The sequence below is a fragment of the Poecilia reticulata genome, chromosome 9 (assembly GCF_904066995.2).
Source record: "Poecilia reticulata chromosome 9, P_reticulata-male-v2, whole genome shotgun sequence".
In the NCBI taxonomy this organism is placed as follows: domain Eukaryota; kingdom Metazoa; phylum Chordata; class Actinopteri; order Cyprinodontiformes; family Poeciliidae; genus Poecilia; species Poecilia reticulata.
The window spans coordinates 32233341-32255965 of NC_088838.1; the positions used below are offsets into that span (position 1 = coordinate 32233341).

The following is a 22625-nucleotide window of genomic DNA, read 5'->3' on the forward strand; positions in this document are numbered from 1 at the left end:
TTAAGCTATCAGTGCGTCTCTGAAACAGTGTTTGTAATTGGATTTCACTCTGAATCTGACTAGTGGTCTCAGTTGTAACTGGATTAAACTGGATTGAACCGGATTACATGTATCTGGATTTGAACTGGTTCTATTGTGTATAACTTTTGTTGTGAATGGATGCTTTAAATAACTGCATGTAATGCATAAATGTACATTAGCATGGCATATAATGCATAGGAAAGGCATTTTAGTGAACATTTGGGAATGTTGGAGAACATGTGAGTGTAGACACATATTGCTGATTTGGATGTTTAATAAACAATTTCTGCTGTTTTCGGCAATTTAAAAATAACTGTTAGCATTGTTGGCTAGTTAGCGGTGTTATTTTTTTTGCACCAGTAAACTGGTAATTTACTGGTAGCACTAAAACTCACGTACGGTCGTTGCAAAAAAGGCGCCGGTTTCTTTTAAACATTTTGTGTATATATTTTTAAAACTGCTAAGACATTGAAGGTTTTTCTTACCTTTCCCTGTAACATACATCTCATTAAAAAAACTAACTGTAGCAAAGTTATGGTGCAAATTTTGAAATCAGTGACATTTTTAACAGCTAAAAGCTATGAAACCCACTTTGTCTTATTTCAAAGCAAAAGAGACATTTTACATGACTAGGCCTGTCACAGTAGCAAATGTTGCTGGACGGTAAATTGTTGCAGAGGTTATTGCGATAAACAATAATAATGTTGTTTTGAGACCATTTTCAAGTAATATTATGGCATAATAATGCAAGAACACATTCTCAAAGATCAATAAACTTTAAATTATAATAAACATTTAACACTGGACTTGGAAAACATTTTAAATAAACAAAAAATGTCCTTCAAAAAAGAGCTAGTGGAGACCAAATCACCCGAATGAAGAGTTTTGTCATCCAGTTTTTGGTAGAAAAAAAAAACAATAAATCATGCAAATAGAAATTGCTGAGTTTGTTTTAATTTATCATTGCCCACAGCGACGCGTTTTTACACCTCCTCATTTCTGTTTAGGAACACATAGGGAGCTTTTTTGGTGACAACAAGAAAACAGAAAATAGTTTCCGACAAAAATCATCTCTCAGATGCAACATCACATCTCATTAAGGACTGTGTGATTTCTGGCCGGCGCCACGAAGAGTCTCGCGCGTCAGCGTCCTCGTTCTGCTTCTCCTTGTAAACCAGCTCTCCCCTGCCGCGATCTGATCGTTTCCGTCACTGAAGGAGTCCCCGTCTTGTACTTTGCTCACTTATTTTACACTCCTCTCTCGTCTTTTCAGACAATTACCGGAACAGAGCTCTTCAAAACGGTGTGACATTTAATCACCGCTGAGTCTCCGAGGAACCAGTCTGGCTGTCTGCAAGCCAACCTTTTTTGCCGCTGTAATTATGTTGTGTGCTGGGAAACCACAAAAGTGTTCAATCGCACAAACCTGAACAAAAGTGTCAGCGTGGCGTTAAAGAGTGCTGCCTTAATGGAAGCTACTTTGCTCCTTTGACCTGCAACGTCATGATTTTTTCCATCCTGACACCCAGAAAAGCCACGTTGTTGCTCAGCAATACGGAGCGATAAGGCTCAAAGGAAGGTTTGGGACTTACGTATTTCCAGCCCAGGGTGGTTTTACAGTTTTCACAGTAGATATCAGCCACAGCATGTAAACCTGTGAGGAGAACCCGCTCCTCCGCTGGCCCGCAGCCCACATTCACCCTGGAAACAGGAAGAGAAAATTCAATTAAGACATCTACTTTAGCAGAAAAAAAATATTTTGGAAAACTAATTAATATTTCTAAAGGAATATTAATTATCTGTCCGTTCCTCTGACGTCATACGTTATTAAAACCCAACATTACAGGTCCTTTACGAAGGCTTTTATTTATATAAAATGTTCTGTTACCAATTCAAACCCAACATTTAGCACAAACATCGTTTTCCAGTTCAACCAAACACAACAGCTGAACCAGAAGATCCGATAATCTCGATGAGCTGAAATCTTAATATTTTCTTTGCAGCTTTAAAGGGGCTAAAATAATAATAATAATTAAAATAAAATAAAGTGAAGCTGTTCCTCATGCAACTTATGTAATTATATCTGCAAAGAAATATGCTAAAACACCTACAATATCTATATATGTATGTAAAAATTTAATTTGCCATCACGCCATATGAAAGGTTTTTAACGAGTTAATTGGAATAAAAAAACAAACCTCCAAGTCCAAGAAATTGTTTTTTTTTCAAGCACTTTCAAACTCTTTATATGCGTTTTCAGAGAAATAGATTTCTACTTTACTTTAAAAAAGAAAACAGTTGATAAACTGAGGTTGCTAGGTAACAAGGCTGGGCTTCGCTAGGGTTGCTAGGTAACAAGGCTGGGCTTCGCTAGGGTTGCTAAGTAACAGGCAGCAGTTTTTTGGATTTCCATACACCAAAAAACATAAACATACTGCAAAAAACCAGTTGGGTGGTTTTCTTTAAGTGCTTGGGATACGTTTAGAAGCAGTAGGAACCCAAATACAAGTATAAAACGTGCTAAATGTATATTTTGCATAATACGCCCCTTTAACTATAGGCAGATCTACCACATTTTAAAATCATTTCAAAATCTGTTTTAAAGTAGTATTTTTCATTTAACTCAGTTTATTTATAGTCAGAATTACAAAAAGAGGCATCAAGTTTAAATGAGAAAACTCTGTCGTTTAGACGAGACACGCAACCAACTGAGAAATGTCTTGTTTAAATGAGACAACGCTCCTGAATTTCTTTCCGAATCCAAGCTCTGGCAGTTAAACGCTTCTGTAACAACCACGTTAAAGAAACTTTTCAACTCTCCTTCCACCTGGATCTGCCAACAAGGCTTTGAAACACTTTCACCCAGACGAAGCAACAAAAGACAGACAATATTTTATAGAATTGAGAGTAAATTATAAATTTGGTGTGAACTTAGAAACCACCTCAACATTTCTCACGCTGTTCACATGTTGACTTTTAAAAGTGTGAGTGTTTGAATTGAGCTATTCATCCTGCCAGGCCTGTGGAGAGCTGCTTTCATTCAGTTCATTGCACCAGGTGAGAACAATGTAACTCAGAGTCCTCAGGCACAAAGCTGTTGCATGGTGACACCTAAAAATGTCTTTGGCCTTTGGGGATCGACGTCTGTGTGTTTCATTAAGACTGAAGACCCAAACAGAAGTAAACCAAGTCATAAACCACCACAGGTTTTATTATTGGGTTTAAAAAGATGGATGCCGTTTCTGCAGAGTGGACAGAAAATCACCCAACTGAGAGCGCAGATAAATCTGCTGCGTGTACACAAGTACAACAGCAATCCTATTCAGTCTTCAAACGCCTGCTACCAGCTCCAATAAAAAAAAAAGATAAAGAAACCCTTCAAGATTTCTGGAAATTATGTGGATTTTAAACTTAAATTACATCATTTGTCTTCCAAATATAACAAAGTTCAATCCACAGGACAAGTCTTCAAAAATGTAAATCTCTGTTTGCGCCTTCTGTTGGTTTCTTTGGTTGCGTTCACACTGCAGCCTGAAGTGACCCAATTCCGATTTTTTGGCAATTCCGATTTTTTTGCCAGGGCCGTTCACACTGCCAGTAAATGCGACCTGTATGTGTTCTGCAGTGTAAACGAGCAAACGACCTGAACGTGTCCCGCATGCGCAGTAGAGGGCACCATAGGGTCAGCGTTCTCAGTGTTCTGCCAACCGCCATAAGAAGAAGAAGAGCTCAGTGTTTGCGGAAGTAAACATGGAGGCTAACGGTGGAGCTTAGCTTATATATTGGAAGTTGTTATCCGGCCGGAGCAGCAAATTAACAACTTAATCCTCGTATAGTCCGTCATGGTTGTTGTTTTTCTTCCCACTTGCGTATCAGGACACGCTGGAGGGACGATGTCTCTCGGCTGGCCTGGGAACGCCTTGGGATTCCCCCAGAGGAGCTGGAAGAAGTGGCTGGGGAGAGGGAAGTCTGGGCCTCCCTTCTGAAGCTGCTGCCCCCGCGACCCGACCCCGGATAAGCGGAAGAAAATGGATGGATGAGGACGCAGAATAGTGAGATTTGTTGAGAATCAGTGACGTTCAGTTCGGATGAATGCGGCCTGGACGTTATGGTCGCATTTGAATCGGATACGTATCGGATATGGGTCACATTCTCACATTCCGCCTAAAAACCAAGCTGTCAGTTCAGATGAAGTAAATGTTGGTTCATATATGTGAAGGCCAAGCGAACAGGAGACCGCTCCAAAAGCTGGACGGGGACTACAGCGCAAGGCATTCTGGGTAAATACAACCAAGACAAACATGCGAGTCTTGGCTAGTGGGAGAAATGACTAGAGGTCTTTAACCAAAGACAAGAGAAGTCTGCTAAAATCTGAAGCCACTCCATTTTTGTTTACATTTCTTGAAGAAGGAAGTTGTGCTCGGTGTCTTCTGAGGTTTTTGTGTTGCTTCCTTTAATGGATCTTTGAACAGATTTTTCAAAGGATTTAGTTCATTTGACAGTGCAGTGTGAAAGTGAACCGCAGCAGCTAAAACTTTAACAACTGAACCAAACCAAACCTACTGGACTAATTCAAACACCCTAAACAACAAACTCAGGTTTAAATAAACCATTTGTGAGAGTAGCCAACTTTAACTAATCACAGATAAATCTAAAGATACGTTTTTAAAGAGTAAAGAAGACAGATACTTACACTGAATTAAACAGGTAGGCTCTTCCTTGACTGCCTTGAAATGACTGAAACAGAAAGAGAGGAGAAGGTTAGTTGACATCAAGGAGCCACATCAGCAGAGCAGAGCGCAGGAATGCCAGCAGATGATGCCCCGGGGTTCGTTTTCCTCCCGGTGGCTGCTGCGCATACTTGTTCCCCCACCTTGTCAAGGTGTCCACACTGAAGGCTGGCAGAAGATGAGAACTAAAATGAAGCTCAGAAATGCTGGAGGACGAGCAGGAACACATCAGAGAGCAAGCTCGTCAGTTTTAATAACACCCTGTCGTTGTTTATTGGGAACTTGTTGCACAAGCTGTTGCATCAGAGCAGAAAAACACATGCGATCTTTAAAATTCGTCTAATTGTATTAAAAGAGGCACTTCTGTAAGAGGGCCGTGCAAGCAGAGCATTCATGAGCTGTGAGGAAACAGCTGGAAGTGTGTTTCAAATAAGGTTGCTTGGCGAGAACCCATTTGGTTATGCAAATTCCTTTTAAAAAATCAAATCAAATAAAAAAAGTCACATTCCCATTTAGCAAATGTAACATCTAAAGATACAGAGCGAGAAAGCTGCAAAAGATTTATCATTAGCAAACTGTTCCCAAGGTTTAATGGGAGTTTTCTTTGACTGTCCGGCAAATAGTTTAATGCAAGGATGCCCCTCCCACACTTATTGCTAACTGGGTGACAACACTTTTGTCTCACTGCCCCAAAAAAACAACTGAAAGTATCTTTTTATTATAAATTCACCAATCAGTGCATTCAAGACGTTTAACAAACAGATATATTGATTTACAAAATAATTAATTAGATAACAGAACGAACAAAAACTAAAAACAAAACCAGAACATAAGTGAGCGGTGTCACACCATGCCTGTCGCAATAAATCAATTAATCGCATGACAAAATAAAACAGATAATTTCCATATCTGAAACATTATCTGTTTGCAGCATTTATTCTGGATTTACAGGGAAATAATTTGTTATTTTCTCCTTTTTTCTCTGCACTACAGGTGTTGATGCCCTACCTGTCACATCCTACAGTTCAGTGTTTGTGTTTTTAAGTGTAATCTGCCCAGACGCATGCAGTTCAGAGCACCAAGGCGCGACCTTTCCGCCGCATGGGGGAACTGGGTCAGTCCCTGCGGAGTCGACAACAAGACTTCAACAGCGTTTAGGCCAGAGCGGGTTGGGTGGTTAGTCCATGTGACAAGAGCTGGGTGTCGTATCTGAAGGGTTCACACATCAACCCAACCACTGGCAAAAAGAGACCGCTCCGTCTAGCTGCCCTTATCCGTTTCCCACTTTCTATTTTTAATTTGTTGGCATTTCCCCCCACCCCCACCCTCTGCTGGCGCCGGAGCGCATGTGGCCCTTAAAATGATTTAGTTCGACCTCTGACTGCAAGTCAAAGAAAGGTAAAAATTTGGGCAACACAACCGGAAAAAATACAAAGTTCTCATGTCACACTTCCATAAACTTTGTAACCGACAGCCATCTTGGTGATCAGTTGCTATGGAGTTGCTATGACAACAAGAAACCAGCCACAAGCTTAGACCTAGCTCTCACCTTGTTCCTTTCTAACTTATAAACAATATAAGTACATTACAACTATTACTCTATTACAATTTGAGTTCTCCACCAACCTCTGTGTAATACTAAAATAAACATCAGTGATATTTACTGTAACACTTACTGCCAAACTAGCAAATTAGCTTAGCTAATGTAGCTTTTATCTGCTAGCTAAGACAGACATGGAGCATACATGTTTGTTACTACATACTCAGTATGCTAGTCGCCAGAACGTTGTTATTCACATAAAGAGTCTGATTGTATACGTCCATGGATTTCATGGATGCATGGATTTTGCTGGACGTGGACTATATGTAGATATATATATATATATATATACACTGCTCAAAAAAATAAAGGGAACACTTAAACAACACAATATAACTCCAAGTAAATCAAACTTCTGTGAAATCAAACTGTCCACTTAGGAAGCAACACTGATTGACCCGACGAGGGTCACCGTTGTCAATCAGTGTTGCTTCCTAAGTGGACAGTTTGATTTCACAGAAGTTTGATTTACTTGGAGTTATATTGTGTTGTTTAAGTGTTCCCTTTATTTTTTTGAGCAGTGTATATAGATGTATAGAGTGAGATCAGAGGCAGCTTGTCCACATCATTTCATTATCCGTCTCATTGCAGGTCGATCCTGACAGTAGTCATTTTGTTCATTTATCTTCCTCTCGTTCATTGGTCAAGAGTTCATATATTTTATTTTTGTTGGGCTCAAAGCCACGGATCTGCTTTGCTTGGTGCGCGGATCACTTCTGGTTCAAACTTGTGAGAAACGTGTGTAGATGATTATAACTGGACAATATGACTGAAAAACGTATCACGATAAGTGTTTCATATCAGTCGATATCGAAATTATTAATATTTTTTTTTGTTTTAAATATCTAAAGTAATGCCAAGTTGGTGGTGTGACCGTCCCAGTTGGATCCACAGTTTTCACTTCACAACATTTTTTTTTATTTTTAAGCAGTTATGAGGCACTGTGGCGAAACGTAAAACTGCTGCTGCGCAAAATACTCAACAGGTAGCCAAAGAGTGAACGAGTGAGTTAGTTGATGCCACTAACTCACTCACCCCGGATCGAGTTTTAAACATCATTAACTGGAATTTATCATCTTAAATTAAAATTTTTATCACAATAAATGATAAGCCATACAATAAATGCCTGACCATTAGACTGCAGGAACACACGGTCCTGAGAAACACAATCACACTTTGGTATTTAGAGGTAAAATGTTGCATCTCATTTTAGCCTTCTTCAGACGGTGTAATTATACAAATTAAAAGCAGCTCTTTTGAAAGAAAACCTGAGCCATTAAGGAACCTGCTGAGGTTGATTTTTACCATCTGTCTGAACAGATGTCGGCTGCAGTAAGCGAGGGTTCATCTTCTTCTGTAAGTTAAACCCGAGGCTTTGATTTAATTCAGTTTAAGAGATGGCTTTTAAAGATTTACACGTCTGTAATTTCACATTACATAAAGCGTCTCTATTTACAGGAACTATGAGGCTATACATTAACGCAATCACGCTGAGTAATAAACGTTTTTACTCCAAACTGATGGAAAAACTGCTTGAAGATAATGACTTTGAAACAAACCTCTACTGTCAGTACAAATAACCCACATAGCAAAACATTTCATTCATTTTGCCAACATGGCGCAATGAAAAATGCCATTTTTGCCCCAGACAATTTAACATTTGTAATATCAATAAAAACACAATGCGTATCAACACAATTCTTTTATTACAGCATTCTAATTTCAAACACAACAGTATATTGAAGAATCACCGTTGCATCATGGCAGCAGGATTCCCCTCTGTGCTTCAATATAGAAAATAAACAGAGGTGAATAAATAAACCTATACATCAGTATCAGTCCCCATTGTCAAAAACGCTACTTCAACCTGAACAACATCTGGAATCAATCTCACCGTTAGCATTAAAGGTGACAAAAGCTAACATACTAACAGTTAAAAAGGACATTTTAAAAGACACAACAGCAACCAAACATCGTCAGTAAAAATATTCAATTTGTAGAAAAATTTAAATTAATATTTTATCTGGACTAAAAAAAAAAAAAAACAAACCGAAGAAGGAAGATATGAAAAACTAACGGTTTGAGTTCAGTTTGACGTTCAACCAGATGCTCAACGAGTCGTCGGTTCGAGTCCGTTACTATGGAGACGAAGCCTGCCGTTTGTCCCGTCCGCCACCAGGACCCGACAGTCAGGCTGTTAGTATCTACAGCCCTTACAAAGGACATATGGGTGGATATTTATTCTTTTATTTAGACATTAGAATTAAATTATTAAGGACTAAAACAACAAAAAACATGTTTACATTCAATAATCATATATATTTTTAACTATTACATGATTGATAATTTGACTTGAGCAGACTTTTTACCAAATACTTTTTTACTCTTTGGTAAATTTTTTGAATGGTTACTTTTATTTTTACTTGAGTAAAATATGTAGAAGTACCACTACTCTTTCTTGAGTAAACTTTTTGGATACTCTCCCCACCTCTATGTTCAAATCTTCCAAAATATTCCTAAAAACAATGAATGGCTTCATTAAAGTGCTTAATCTGAAAATTTCCTTTGATTTGATTTCTTTCCCCTCCAGTTTGCTAACTGGTGTATTGCTTCATTTTGAGTGTAATTAGAGACCAAGATAGCAATAAAATTACAATATAATTAATGTACTTTCAAACATTTAGTGGTTAAATGCTTCCTATATTGCTAATAACCTAAGGCAAACCAGGCTAAAAGAATCCAAGTTTCGTTTAATTAAGACATTACCATTAGAGAGACACGCAGCAGAGCTATATTGATGTTTTGGGTCACGGTCAATGTCTTGGAAAACTTCCCGGAGAGGCGGGAGCCTCGAATGGAGCTGCATCCATTATTGGGGAGAAATGAAGAGTGTGATCATCCCACAAATGGGCTTCCATCAGTTAGACGAAGTGGGACGAAGCCAAGGTGTCGAATAAAGACTGGCAGCCAGCTCGTCAGTATTCAGGCCGCATCGCCCCGGTCCAGAACCACGTTCGCACTGCGGGCCTTCACGCTCTGCTGACAAACCGCTTCTCCGGTTTCACGACGAGGCTCGGATCTGCTGCGACAGATCTGATTTTCTGTTTTCACAAAGTCTACAGGCCAAAGGTTCTAGCTTAAAATGGAAAAAACAAAGAAACTGATAACGTTTTGTCTCGTTATACTTCATGTAAATGGAGCGAAGTTCACCACATACTGTCCTGTGGAAGCTGTTGGCACAGTGGGGGTGCTAATAACTTTGATGACAGATGCATCCTGGGTAACCCGATCGCTAGAAGACATAATTAAACAGAGGTCTAAACATACCAAAATAAAATCTACCTTAATATCTAACATCTGTAGCAGCAAGCTGGTACCAGAACCCCAGGAGGTTCTCACAGCATGATTAAAGAAGTAGAAGTAAAAGTACCTACAAACTGATCCTTTTTATTTTTTTTCCAAAAGTATTTTTCTTCTTAAATCATTATTTGGCAATAAAAAGGAAAAATTTTTTATTGCTAAAAATTATTTTTCACAAAAAAAACAACTCCATAATTTTAGGAAGTTAACGATATTCTAACTACTGCTAAAATAAAGATCTTGATTATTGCAAAAACACAAAATATTACCAAGTATTTTTGGTTGACCAGCAACAGAAATACTAAAATGAACTACAAAGTCTCTTCAAAAAAGGAATAGTTCAGACCAAAACTTCAGACTGAAAACTTTCATCATCCACATTTTGGTAGAAAGAAAAGATAAAAATGAAAAATGATACAAATGGGAATGATTGAGCCCATTTTAATTTATCCTGTGACAAACTGAGTTTTGGTTTGCTGTGACTATAGCAGTAAAAATATAAACATTTTTATTTAGACTATATAAAATTTTGTAAGTGCTTGTTCTGCAGAATAGCTCGACTTTTTGCTGTTCTGCTCTTTATATCATGAAACTGGATGTAGAAAAAGCAGATTTTATCTGTAGATTATTAATTAAACTGCAGTCGATTGACCAGTTGTTTTTTCCTTCAATACCAGAATACTGCAAGATTTATTTATTCTCATAACATGCACATGAAGTGAAGTAGTGCAAAATTTCATATAATTTTATTAATCATATTTTGAACGTAAATAAAGCTGCAAATTTATTTGACAGTTAAAATTCTTAATGCTTTTCTGATGTTGAAATATTTCAAGACTAATAAGAACCAAACATGGAGAAGCAGCATTCAGCTTCTATGTGCCGCAAATCTGAACAAACTTCCAGAAAACTGCAAAACAGCTGAAACACTGAGAGCTTTTAAATCTAGACTGAAAACCCACCTGGTTAGTCTGAAATATGTTAAATGGAAAATTGACCAAAATATTAGACATTTGTTACTGGCGTCTCAACTTTTGGCCTTATAACTTTTTACTTTTGTGTTTTTAAGATGTAATTTGAACTACCTTGTTGATGAAATGTGTCATACCAATAAACTTGATTGATTATTTAAATAAAATAATAAATTTAGGATTATGTCTCGATATATTTTTTAAAAAGCAAAACAATCACTTTGTAACCTTTCATCTCCTCTAAAGGTTTAACAGAAGAAACAACATTTAAGTGGTTTGTGAAAGACCTTTACAATGAAATTAAACTAAAACAACAACATGTTTTCCATATTTAGTGAAACAGCCGAGTGCAGGAGGGCTTGTGTGACCGTGCCTGACCAGGCGCTCAGGTTAATCCGCTCCATCTGCATCTTTGATTGAGAGTTGGCAACCCTCGAAGTTCCAGTACATAACCTCCTTCAGAAGAAACCAGTTTTTACAAATCATGCACTCAAACCATAGAGAAATCAGTCAGTAAACTCAAAGATACTCCACTTATTTCTTGTACCGTCAGCAGGAATGTCTAAAACATTTTAAAAGTGTATAAAAACGCATTCCTGCGGGAACGGTGGCTTCGAGTCAAACGAGGGGACGGTCACTTGGCAGCCTGCAGTGGAAAACGCCAGACAGCGGTGTCGTCTTCTCTTAAGTAACATAATCAGCTTAGAAGGGTTGATGCAAAGCGCTGAAGATGCTGCTTAGGGCAGCGAACGCACCGCCAGGTTTGCCAGTAGCGTTTTGACAGAGATGACAGTCTCTGTCAATGTTGGTAGTTCACAAACTATCACCAGTCAATCTTCCCAGTCGGCCATGTTTGTTTACTGTAACTCACCTAAAAATAGCATTGAAATATGGCGGCATTTACATTATGAATGCAGCTTTTCTAAAATTGGTGCCTCCTTGTTCTACACAACAGTATATAAGTGAAGATATTGTAGTGAAGTTAGACAGATTTTTATATATTTTTTTAACATTTAAAAGAAAGATTTGTTGGGAATAAAGCTGCACAGAGGAACGATTGTGGTTTTATGCTTTTTTAAACTCAACCTTTTTCCTGACATCGTTATCCAGTTGTCGTAGTGTTGGGCAATTAGTAGAACTGTGTCCCGTTTCCTTTTAAATATCTTAGCTATATGTACGATTCAGAGCGTTATATTGACAACTTAATAGCTAAAACCAATGCTGGTCAATAAGCTTTGCCCTCCAGCAGGGCAGTGGTGTGACGTCACGTTGCAACGTGTCAGTTGGACCAAATCTGTCATATCTATGAGTTTGTAAAGTTCTGTGTGGTTTGATGTCTCAGGTTTTGAAAATCAGCCAAGAATTTTACAATTTTGCTGTGTAAATCAGGATTAATGTGAATTTTTGTCCCCCCTACTTTCAGGATAAGCTGCGGTAATAATAAAAATGTTTTCTCCTTTCTTATTGCTTTTAATTAAGATCGTTAGAAAAGTTATGTGGGCATCTACTTTTTCATTTTCCCAAATCAAGCTGCAAAAATTCAAGACAATGTGAGCAAAAACGCCTAAAGTAATCAAACTTATGTTTAATGCATAACGAAGTCCTCCAATGGTTTTTGTATAATTAATGAAAATTAAACGCAGCTGAAAACATGTCCCATATATCAATGACGTCTGCTTTATTCAACTCAGTTTAACTAAACCTTTCCTCATATTTCTGTCACACATGCAGCCAAATGTTTATTAATGTGTGTTAGTTGTTGCTTTGCGCAACACGTTGCACAGATACAGCAGGAAGATTCAGACATGCAAATTAATTTTTGGTTTCAAGTTGTTAAATGGGGGCTGCACAGTGGCGCAGTTGGTAGAGCTGTTGCCTTGCAGCAAGAAGGTTCTGGGTTCGATTCCCGGCCCCGGTCTTTCTGCATGGAGTCTCCATGTTCTCCCTGTGCATGGTGGGTTTTCTCCAGGTACTCCGGTTTCCTCCCACGGTCCAAAAACATGACTGTCAGGTTAATTGGTCTCTCCAAATTGCCCCTAGGTGTGAGTGTGTGTCTCGTGTTGCCCTGCGACAGACTGGCGACCTGTCCAGGTGACCCCGCCTCTCGCTCAGAACGTTAACTGGAGAGACACCATCACCTCCCGACCCCACTGAGGGACAAGGATGTACAGAAAATGGATGGATGGACGGATGGAAGTTGTTAAATGTATTAAAGCTGAATTGAATGCACATATTTAAGTGTAAGGCGGTTATTTTTGCAGTAGTTGATCTTTTCTTGGTGTTCTGTAGTTTTTTTCTGCAACACACTGACAGTTTGAGACCGACAGGAGAAAGACAGACTGTCCGAGGAAGAGCTCTTCGTGAAATCCAATTATTACTAAAGTGGATAGTTTAGACTAATGAGGTCATTCGTCAACAGTCACTTTAGCCCGGTAAACAAGACAACACAGTCAATAGTTCACTCTTCACTTCACTGATTTCTTACAAGTGATCCGGATGAGCTCGCTTATCCTTTCACATCGAGGTCAGAGGTGAAATCAGGGACTCGACCAGACATCAGACACACCGGCACGACGGCGAATTAGGGCCACGGCATAGAAAAGGAGTCAAGTTCCGCCAAAAAACTCTAGAAATTTGCAAGAGAAATTTTGAGATTAATATCAGAAATTTTCCACATCTTTTCTAGAAAATTTCTGAGTTTTGAAAACAAAAAATTTTCTAAATTTTTTTTTTCAATATGGAAATTTTTTATTTCTGAAACTCAAATTACAAAAGTCAAATGTTTGGCTTTTGATGCCAAGACCATTTTTAAGTAGTAGACATTTTTCAGCTTTCCACTTCATTTTCCCAGAACATTTTTGAGATTGATGTCAAAATTTTGTTGGCGGAAATTTACTTTATGTTTTAAATTTTAATCTACATAAAAATTTAAGCAGTGCCATTTGAGATACTACTCAAAAATTTGACATCCATTTTTCTTTTGTTAGTTTGAATTTACTGGTGTGTAATGGAAAGAAAAACCTTCTGTATTGTGCAACAGCTACGCAGTCTGGGTTGCTATGGTGATTCCCACCTTTTCTGGTGTTCGTGGACGTACGTGGAGGAAGGGGGGGGGTCGTAACTACGGTCTTATTTTTTATTAATAAAGGACATGTAACAGGTTAAAGCTAAAATACATATCAGTTGTGCTCACTCTGCAAGCCGAGGTGATTTTACAGAAAACTGAGTATATAATCCTATAACAATAGGAATGAAATTGGGTGAACAGACAGAAATGCCTACAAATTCAACTGTGACAATGTACTGTGGTAAAAAAAAACATCTCAAAACTTAAACTGTTTCAGCTTTGAATGAAGTTTAAAATACAGCTGCATTTTACAAAACTGGTCAGTTGATTATTGCTATTTTAGATAAATTATCTGGCCAAAAGTCAAATATTTCTGATTAAAAGGAAACCAAAAATTAAAACTAAAACAAAACAGGAATCTTACTTTAAATTTAAAATGTTTAAAACAGATATAACCAGTCGCCACAACTCTCCACAGTTAAAATCGCAGAAACCACCAAGCCGTTTCTTCAAGTTTCAGAAACAGTTAAAAGAAACACATCATGAAAATGCATTTTATGGAGTAACTAAAAAAAATAAAAATAAATTACAGTCCATGTCAATTTAGTAAATCATGATGCATTAAAACTATTGTTAAGCAAATAAAGACGTTGCTCATCTTTTTTGCTGTTCCTCACGAGATTAAAAAAAGAATAAGATTTATTTTCAAAACTAAGATTTTAATATAAACAACTGATGTTGCAGTTTTGCTTGTTGATTTTTCTTTTTTAAAATTTGTAAACAGCTTCAGGAGTTAAAGAAACTCCTGAATTTTCCTATGGAGTCGATAAATCACCAAATCCAATAAGCCCCTTAAAGCCACATATGATGTTTAACAGAATAAACATTTATTCTAGCTTGAATTAACTTTGATTTCCTAAATGAAATCAAAGTTACTTTTAGTCGTAATCCCAGAAGAGACCAGTTTGGCAGCATTCCAGTCCAGTTTATTTACTAGTTTTGACCAAACCAGTGCAACTGGTGCTACTGGTTTCTTAGCATTCCTGCTAAGGTGATGAACCACGACAAACAACGTGGCGCTACTTCAAGAAACTGGAAAGACACAACAAACGCGTTCTTATAGTTCAGGTTCACAAAAGTGTCTATAAATATATATAAGTATATTGTTTTCTCTATACAAGTATAGAGAAAACAAAACTGAGCATGAAATACTGTATAAGGGCAAAATTACAACATAAAACAGTGCAGTTGTAGCGCACTGCGATCCGAGGAATGTGCAACTGAGTACAATAAAAAAAAAAAAAACACGTGGCGTTTTTTTCTGTAGAATCTCAAACAGCTAAACTTCCTTTGACATGAAGAGGAAACTTGATTTATTCTTGATTTAAACAACAATTCATACATCAGAATTGGCTTTTTTCCTTTTTGAAGCCCAGACTTTAACTCTTAAGTACAGCTACATAATTTAGTTGAGATTTGCTGCAGCAACAATTTAATTTACCCTCAGGGGATCCAATAAAACTGTCCCTGCATAAAACACCCTGCTGCAGCCCTGCCTGCCTGCCTGCCTCGGCTTTTAGAGCAACGATAAATCCACGTACATCCGACCTGGACAGGTTAACTGAGGTGTTGATAAACACGGATGGCCTCTTGCTTTGGGCCAAACACACATCGCATTTATGATAAACAACAGACTTTAGAGATCAAGGGTGCATTCACACCAGCCCTGTTTAGTCCCTTTAAAATTAGTTTTTTTTAACTCAGTGAGGTTATTTTTCTGGTTTAGTAAAGGTTACAAACAATCAAACTCTAGTTTGTGTAGAAAATTTGAGGACATAGAGCAAAAAGTGAACAGTAGCTGCATTTCCATTACAAATGTATGCAAAACTTTGTTGATATTCTGCTAATTTCGAAACCTCCCCACAATTTCGCAATTGCGGTATTTCCATTAAATAAGAAAAACAAAGTCACGAGATATTAAGTTTGTTCATACGCCAAGTCATTAAAAAAAAACATGCAGCGCCATCATCCTACAACCACTTCCTGTTTGTCTTCTTCGTCTTTTCCGCCAGTAGTAACATCCGGCTGTTGATCACATTTCGATACAGCTGAAAAACCATCATTCCTAGTTCAAAACATGACAATTTTGAAAAAAAAAAATCCTTAAGCTAATTTATTTTCAGAATTCCAATTTGCACAATTATTATTCATCTTCTAGACGTTACTGTCTAGAAGATGACGTTACTGTCTAGAAGATGTCTCACGACGGTTTAGACCGTCGTGAGACAGGTTAGTTTTACCCTACTGATAATGTGTTGTTGCAATAGTAATCCTGCTCAGTACGAGAGGAACCGCAGGTTCAGACATTTGGTGTATGTGCTTGGCTGAGGAGCCAATGGGGCGAAGCTACCATCTGTGGGATTATGACTGAACGCCTCTAAGTCAGAATCCCGCCTAGACGTAACGATACCGTAGCGCCGCATCGCTTCGGTCGGACTCCGATACCCGACTCCGGTCGGCGAGGAGCGCCTTCCGTGACTGGGCTGGGGCGTGGCCGGACGATGGTCACCCCTCTCCTATCGCGCACAGCATGTTCGTGGAGAACGTGGTGCTAAATGACTTGCAGACGACCTGATTCATTTACTTCAATTAATGAGGTAAAGCAGTGGCAGGTGTTACAGGGCGTCCCTGAGCTGCTCTCTGCGTCATTATGCTTTCAGTCTGCTTCAGGTTTACTGTTATTATACTATTTATTTTAGCTCAACTCACATAAATCATACCAAACATCTTATAGACAACAAACAAACCTTATAGAAGTAACCATGTTTTACCGCAGAGACAGACTTATGAATGCGTAACTATGGCAGCAATAAACAAAACGGCCAAAGCGCCCTTTACACAGCACTAAGAAAGTGAACTGCACCAGCTGAAAATGCAACAAATACTGTATAGCTATTCAGAGAGTCTACCAGAATATCAGCTGTCAAAACACCCATAATGGGGAAATGTTATGATAAATGTTTTTCGTACTGGCATTTGGGTCTCCTGCTCTCTTAAAAACAGCCCAATGCTTAAGAAAACCCAGTCATTTTTTTGGTGTCTAGAAAATGAGCCATTTCAAAAACCTCAGGAATGTAACGTCGCAAATCAGCAGGCACTTAGCAACCCCACCAGCGTTCTGCTCGTTACCTAGCAACCCACCAGAGTTCGGCTCGTTACCTAGCAACCCACCAAAGTTCTGCTCGTTACCTAGCAACCCACCAGAGTTCGGCTCGTTACCTAGCAACCCACCAGAGTTCGGCTCGTTACCTAGCAACCCACCAGAGTTCGGCTCGTTACCTAGCAACCCACCAGAGTTCGGCTCGTTACCTAGCAACCCACCAGAGTTCGGCTCGTTACCTAGCAACCCACCAGAGTTCGGCTCGTTACCTAGCAACCCACCAGAGTTCGGCTCGTTACCTAGCAACCCACCAGAGTTCGGCTCGTTACCTAGCAACCCACCAGAGTTCGGCTCGTTACCTAGCAACCCACCAGAGTTCGGCTCGTTACCTAGCAACCCACCAGAGTTCGGCTCGTTACCTAGCAACCCACCAGAGTTCGGCTCGTTACCTAGAATCCCCAAAGGAGATCCAGCACGTCAGCTGGTTTTACTGCTGTACAATGGTTGCTATTATACAACCTTGTCTTTTCTAGCAGCAGAATCTCCAAATGAGCCGTTTGCAGATCCTCAAACGGCTAATTTTTCTGGAAAATAAGCCGTTTCGAGTCTACTGGACCATCAGGTGTAAAAATGCCCTAAAACAGCAACAATGGGTTCTAAACTTGGAGACATTAGACCTCTGATCCTGCCGAAAGGAGAGACACCGTTGGGTTTTGGATCCATTTACCTGCCAGCACCAACAACGTCTCCAAGTTACAGCAGGGAAATGGATTCTGACACGGAGACGGCGAGCGCGCAGGTTGATCATCATTGTCATTTGAATAATCAGCTTAGAGCTGGCGAGAGAGCAGCACTGGGGGTGGCGTGCTGTCAGGTTCCTATAATAACACAAAGGTCAGTGCTGCAGCTCCGCTTCAATCTGATCACATGGAAACTTTACTCACTTTCCCTCCACAGCTGCCGATTCTACCACCAACTAAAGCCTTTTTGGGTTTGCGGCTCCAAACGTCAGTGAGAGACCATCAATGTTTGGCCTGTGGGAAATTCAATAATTCAAACGTCTTTAATAAACCGGGACACAGGAAATTCAAAGACGCAACAACATTTGTGGTTCTCCGCAGGCTGATTGATGGCTGGGCCTGACGGGCCAACGCTCCGAATCTTCAGCATCCTGCTGCCGTGTGACCTGAATGTTCAATTTGTTTTTCCTCCTGGCGAGAACTGATCACCAATACAGAGGGAGCCATTAACGATTGGGATTGGAAATTAATTGGCTTTATTTTCTTCCCAGGAGTAATGTTTCATAAAAGGCCTGCAGAAACCTTTAAATGGTGGCAATTAGGGCTGAAACAATTTGTGATTAATTGAATCAATTGGCAACTAATTTAGTAATTGATTAATTGTTAAAGCCAGAGAGAAACATCCGGGCTGAAATTCCCTGCATCCAGGACTTGTATGGGTCTAACTGGGCTAGGGCGGAAACGATTAATTGAATTATTCACAATTAATTCAATTAATGATGATTAATTGATTATTTAAATAATCAACCAATTTAGTGATCTATTAATTGTTTACTGGAATTTACAGACTTGCTGAAAGAACAAGCAGTAATTAAGCCAAAACTGTACAAAAAAATATATATTTTTCACTCAACATAAAAAAATATATACTTTTGTTTATAAGTGTGTTAAACCCAAACCTGCTCTACTGGCAGTTTTAGCTTCAGGTGGCTCTGATTCTGTAAATAAAGCTTCTGTTGACACTTTTTGCTACCCAAACAATCAGTCAGTCTAAAGACTGGACATGTTGGATTCTGCTGACGGTTCTGGCCGTGTGGATTTGGATCATATCAACACAAACTTGATGTTTAAACTAGCAGAATAGGAAGTTATGTGTGTGTTTAGTGGGGTATCAAATATTTGTGGATTTGAGCCGTTTTAGTTGTGGACACTAATTCTTGGAAATATCGTCAGTCTGGCTTCTTATGCACTGCAAAAAACAAAATCTTACCAAGTATTTTTAGTCTAGTTTGTAGTGCAAATATCTTAATACACTTTAAATAAGACCAAACTAACTTAGAGTAACTTTTCAACAAGATACAGGAGCTTGATTTTAGTCAATAATTCCTTGATATTGATAAAAAGAAAAGTATTTATTCCACTGGCAGATGGTTTCATTTAAAACAAGACATTTATAATAAATACTTTTGTAAGTCAAAATCAATAAATTATTGATAGTTTTGTCTTATTTCAAGTGTACGAGGATATTTTGTGTTTTTCAGTGTGGTGCAGAATCGTCTCGCATCTAAAAGTCGGATCAAATTTCACATGATTGTTCTGAAAACAATCCGATACGTAGCCAAATTACTTCCACATACATAAGTGACTAAAACTGGATTATTTTTGGGGGATCAAACTCGGAAGGAAAAAGTTGAATATGGTTCGTATTTAGGCAAAAAAAGAAAATAAATCAGAGCTTCAGTATGAAGACAGTGACGGCCTGAGACGTTGTGAAGCTTCGGCCCTCGGCAGTTTGTTGACTCCCAGCTGGACTCGACTCGCTCAGCCTCATTCATCGGTCCTCACATCACCACATGTTTACATTTCAGCGCAGATAAAAACAGCTTAGTTGTGTCACACTAACCCACATCTCCTAAATCTGCTACATCACACTTTCTGCTGTTATTTTTAGCCGGAGGTGAAGTGCCGCCACTAACAGTTTGAAGAGTGTCACATGGATGTATTGTTGTTATTCTCCAGCTGAGCGACCCGGTGAGAAGCGGCAGACAGCTGCAAATCCCCTCAAGCTATTTTCCGTCAGTGTAAACGTTGACACGGCCGCACAGTGGCGCAGTTGGTAGAGCTGTTGCCTTGCAGCAAGAAGGTTCTGGGTTTGATTCCCGGCCCCGGTCTTTCTGCATGGAGTCTGCATGTTTTCCCTGTGCATGGTGGGTTTTCTCCAGGTACTCCGGTTTCATCCCACAGTCCAAAAACATGACTGTCAGGTTAATTGTCCTCTCCAAATTGCCCCTAGGTGTGAGTGTGTGTGTGCATGGTTGTGTGTCTCTGTGTTGCCCTGCGACAGACTGGCGACCTGTCCAGGTGACCCCGCCTCTCGCCCGGTATGTTAGCTGGAGATGTCAAGAAAATGGATGGATGGATGGAGTAAACGTTGACAGAGCAGTGGAAGACCTGCGAGGCTGTTTTAGGATGCATTCACACCAGCTCCGGTTAGTCCACTTTAATCAAACTGGTTCGTTTGTCTGGAATTCATTTGGAGAGGTTTGGATTCACAATCACCCACAAACTTTGGTTTGACTGAAGTGAACACTGGTGCGATTTGGATCCATATGTGAACGCCAGGCGGACCAGAGACCGCTCCAAAAGCAGGAGACGGACTGCGGCGCAATGCATTTTGGGTAAATGCGACCAAACAAATGTGCCAGTCTAGTGCTAGCGGGAGAAATGGAAATTTTATCAAAGAAAAAAGAGAAATCCTACAACATTTCATGAAGCATGTTGGGCTCAGTTCCTCCATCAGCTGAAAACGTAACAAATGTTGCAACTTCGGTCTCCAACCAAACAGAGTGTCAGATGTGAAAAATTTACCTTTTTGCACATTTTTTACCTCTAAAAATAACCAGAGCACTTAAAAAACCCACCCAGACATTTTTGGCAAAACGTTGATGTTTTTTGGTGTCTGTAAATTGAACCATTTCAAAAAGTGACAGGAGGCCCTAAAGCAGCTCAGCACAGCCGGATCTCACTATGATTTTATGCAAAAACATTATAAATGTTGCATCTGATCTGATCTCTCCCTGCTGGTAGTCAAACCTCAAAGATGTCCAATACAGTCTCATGGACTGCATTCAAATCTGTACCATTAATTCACTAGTTTGCTGTTTTACACAAACCATCCCACAACGTTGTAGTCCTGAGGTCGTTTTAAATCAGGGAGAGATCACCTTTCAGTGGGAGAGCAGGGTTACCTTTGAGATGAGCTCGTCGTGGTTGGCCAGGTGCGCTCGGCAGTGGATGCAGCTGTATGTGCGGTGGCAGGATGGCAGGTAGGCCTGGAAGGTCTTCGACTTGGTCATCTTCACCATGTCAGTGGGGCAGGGCTCCTCGCTGGTGTCAGGGCTGGCACTGGAAGAGTTGCAGCTCTGCTGGACTTGCTGACAGAAGAAACACTGGAAGATGCAAGCAAAAGCCGTCGTTGTTGTGGAGTGGGTGTGTGGGACGCTCCACACAGACACCACAGGAGAAAATCCAGCCTGCGGAGGAGAAGCCACAGAGGTGAAGCGGTTAGCGGCTATTTTTAGCAAACATGATCCTGATTATATTTCCAGTACGAACTCGGCTCATTAGCTGGAGCAATCATTTGATTACAATCGTCTGTTACACGATTACAATCGTGGGTGTGCACAACGAATGTGTGGCGAAGTAACGAAATATTCCGACAATCAGAACGTCTCGTAATGCGATTCACTTGGTTGCAAACTCACTTATTTGCAATTTGTGAGTGTTTTGTCCCAACGGACGGATGGATAGCTGCAGGACGTTTTGAGATGGTTGCTTCAGAGGTTAAGAATAAAAGTGATCATGCATCAAACGTCGACATTAATCCCTCAGAGCTTAAACAGTCGACTGGGAATCATGTGAAATGTAACAATAATAGACTTTAACAACAACAAATGTTACTGGAGGATAAACTGTCCCAGAAGTTATTGCGATAAACGATAATATTGTTATTCTGAGACAATTTTCTAGTAACACAATGGCAATAATACGAGAAGACAGACTTTAAATACTAATGAATATTTAACACTGGAGCTGGAAGACATTTTAAATATCCAAAGTAAATAAACAAATCAACAGAAACAACAAATAAAATGAATTATGAAATATCTGTACACAAAATTGTCCTTCAAAAAGGAGGTAGTCGAGTCGAAGTGCATTCATTTGAGGTGGGGGTCAATAATTTTTTTTAATTGTAGGATCAATCACAATTTAACCGAAAAATACATAAAACACGCAACATTTTCAATTCAAAAACTGTTTTTGTTGCTAAATTATTGAATAAACAAGAGGTTGTTTTAAATCTGTTATTTAGATGATCCAACCATCTGATTGGTGCACAGTTCAGTTTTTTAGTGTTTCAGGAACTTCTGGTCAGTCATGGAGCTTCTTTAGAAAAGTGGACGCTAACAGTAGCGTTAGCGCCTGTGCTGCTGCTACATGTTTAGGCTTGAGTAGCTTCGCTGATAAGCTAACTTCTTTCAGCACAACTTGAACACAACAACAGTCTTTTCCAGGATCCATCAGATCGTTTTAGAAGCAGAAATTAACCTCAAATGGGTGAAAAGAAGCAGATTTGTTTTGGCGGGATGTAGCTTGTGCGTCAGATTTACTGAGGTACCAGAAACGTGTGAATACAAAGGTTCCGGCCGACAAAAAAAAAAAAAAAAAGTGTAATTGCATAAAGAATTTTAATGACTTAATGAGCAATTAATAAATTAATTAAATGTGAAGCTTAATGAATATTTTTGGAGGAATTCAGGAGAAATGCGCCGCTGATCATGTTATCTGCTGGTGTTAGCTTCCCGCTTCTCTTTGACGACAAGATTTATGGAGATGCTGATTTCATTTTCCAGCAGAACTTGGCAGCTGTTGACTAAAAAGTACCGACAGCTGCTTTAATGACCATAAAAATCACT

General features: G+C 39.3%; 1 protein-coding gene and 1 long non-coding RNA gene across 8 annotated transcripts in view; one reads left to right on the top strand and one right to left on the bottom strand.

The window, feature by feature from the left end:
- Nucleotides 1-22625, top strand: part of LOC103470723 (uncharacterized) — a 60478-nt gene that overhangs the window by 14635 nt on the left and 23218 nt on the right. Inside the window, exon 4 of one of the 4 annotated variants that reach the window (XR_014088999.1) lies at nucleotides 5745-6342. The exons of the other annotated variants lie outside the window; for them this stretch is intronic. This is a non-coding gene — a long non-coding RNA (uncharacterized LOC103470723). Of the gene's footprint in view, nucleotides 1-5744; nucleotides 6343-22625 lie in introns of those variants that run through there. 4 annotated transcript variants of the gene reach the window in all.
- The window catches only part of ypel1 (yippee-like 1), a 39299-nt gene that overhangs the window by 7836 nt on the left and 8838 nt on the right, over nucleotides 1-22625 (bottom strand). For 3 of the 4 annotated variants that reach the window (XM_017306562.2, XM_017306564.2, XM_017306563.2), the window contains exons 2-4: nucleotides 20898-21182; nucleotides 4715-4758; nucleotides 1614-1722 (exon numbers count right to left, since the gene is read on the bottom strand). In XM_017306562.2, coding sequence (XP_017162051.1) covers nucleotides 1614-1722; nucleotides 4715-4758; nucleotides 20898-21014 — 270 coding nt within the window. In that variant the 5' untranslated portion in view covers nucleotides 21015-21182. The remainder of the gene's footprint in view (nucleotides 1-1613; nucleotides 1723-4714; nucleotides 4759-20897; nucleotides 21183-22625) is intronic. The other variant, XM_081610935.1, reaches the window with a different exon arrangement.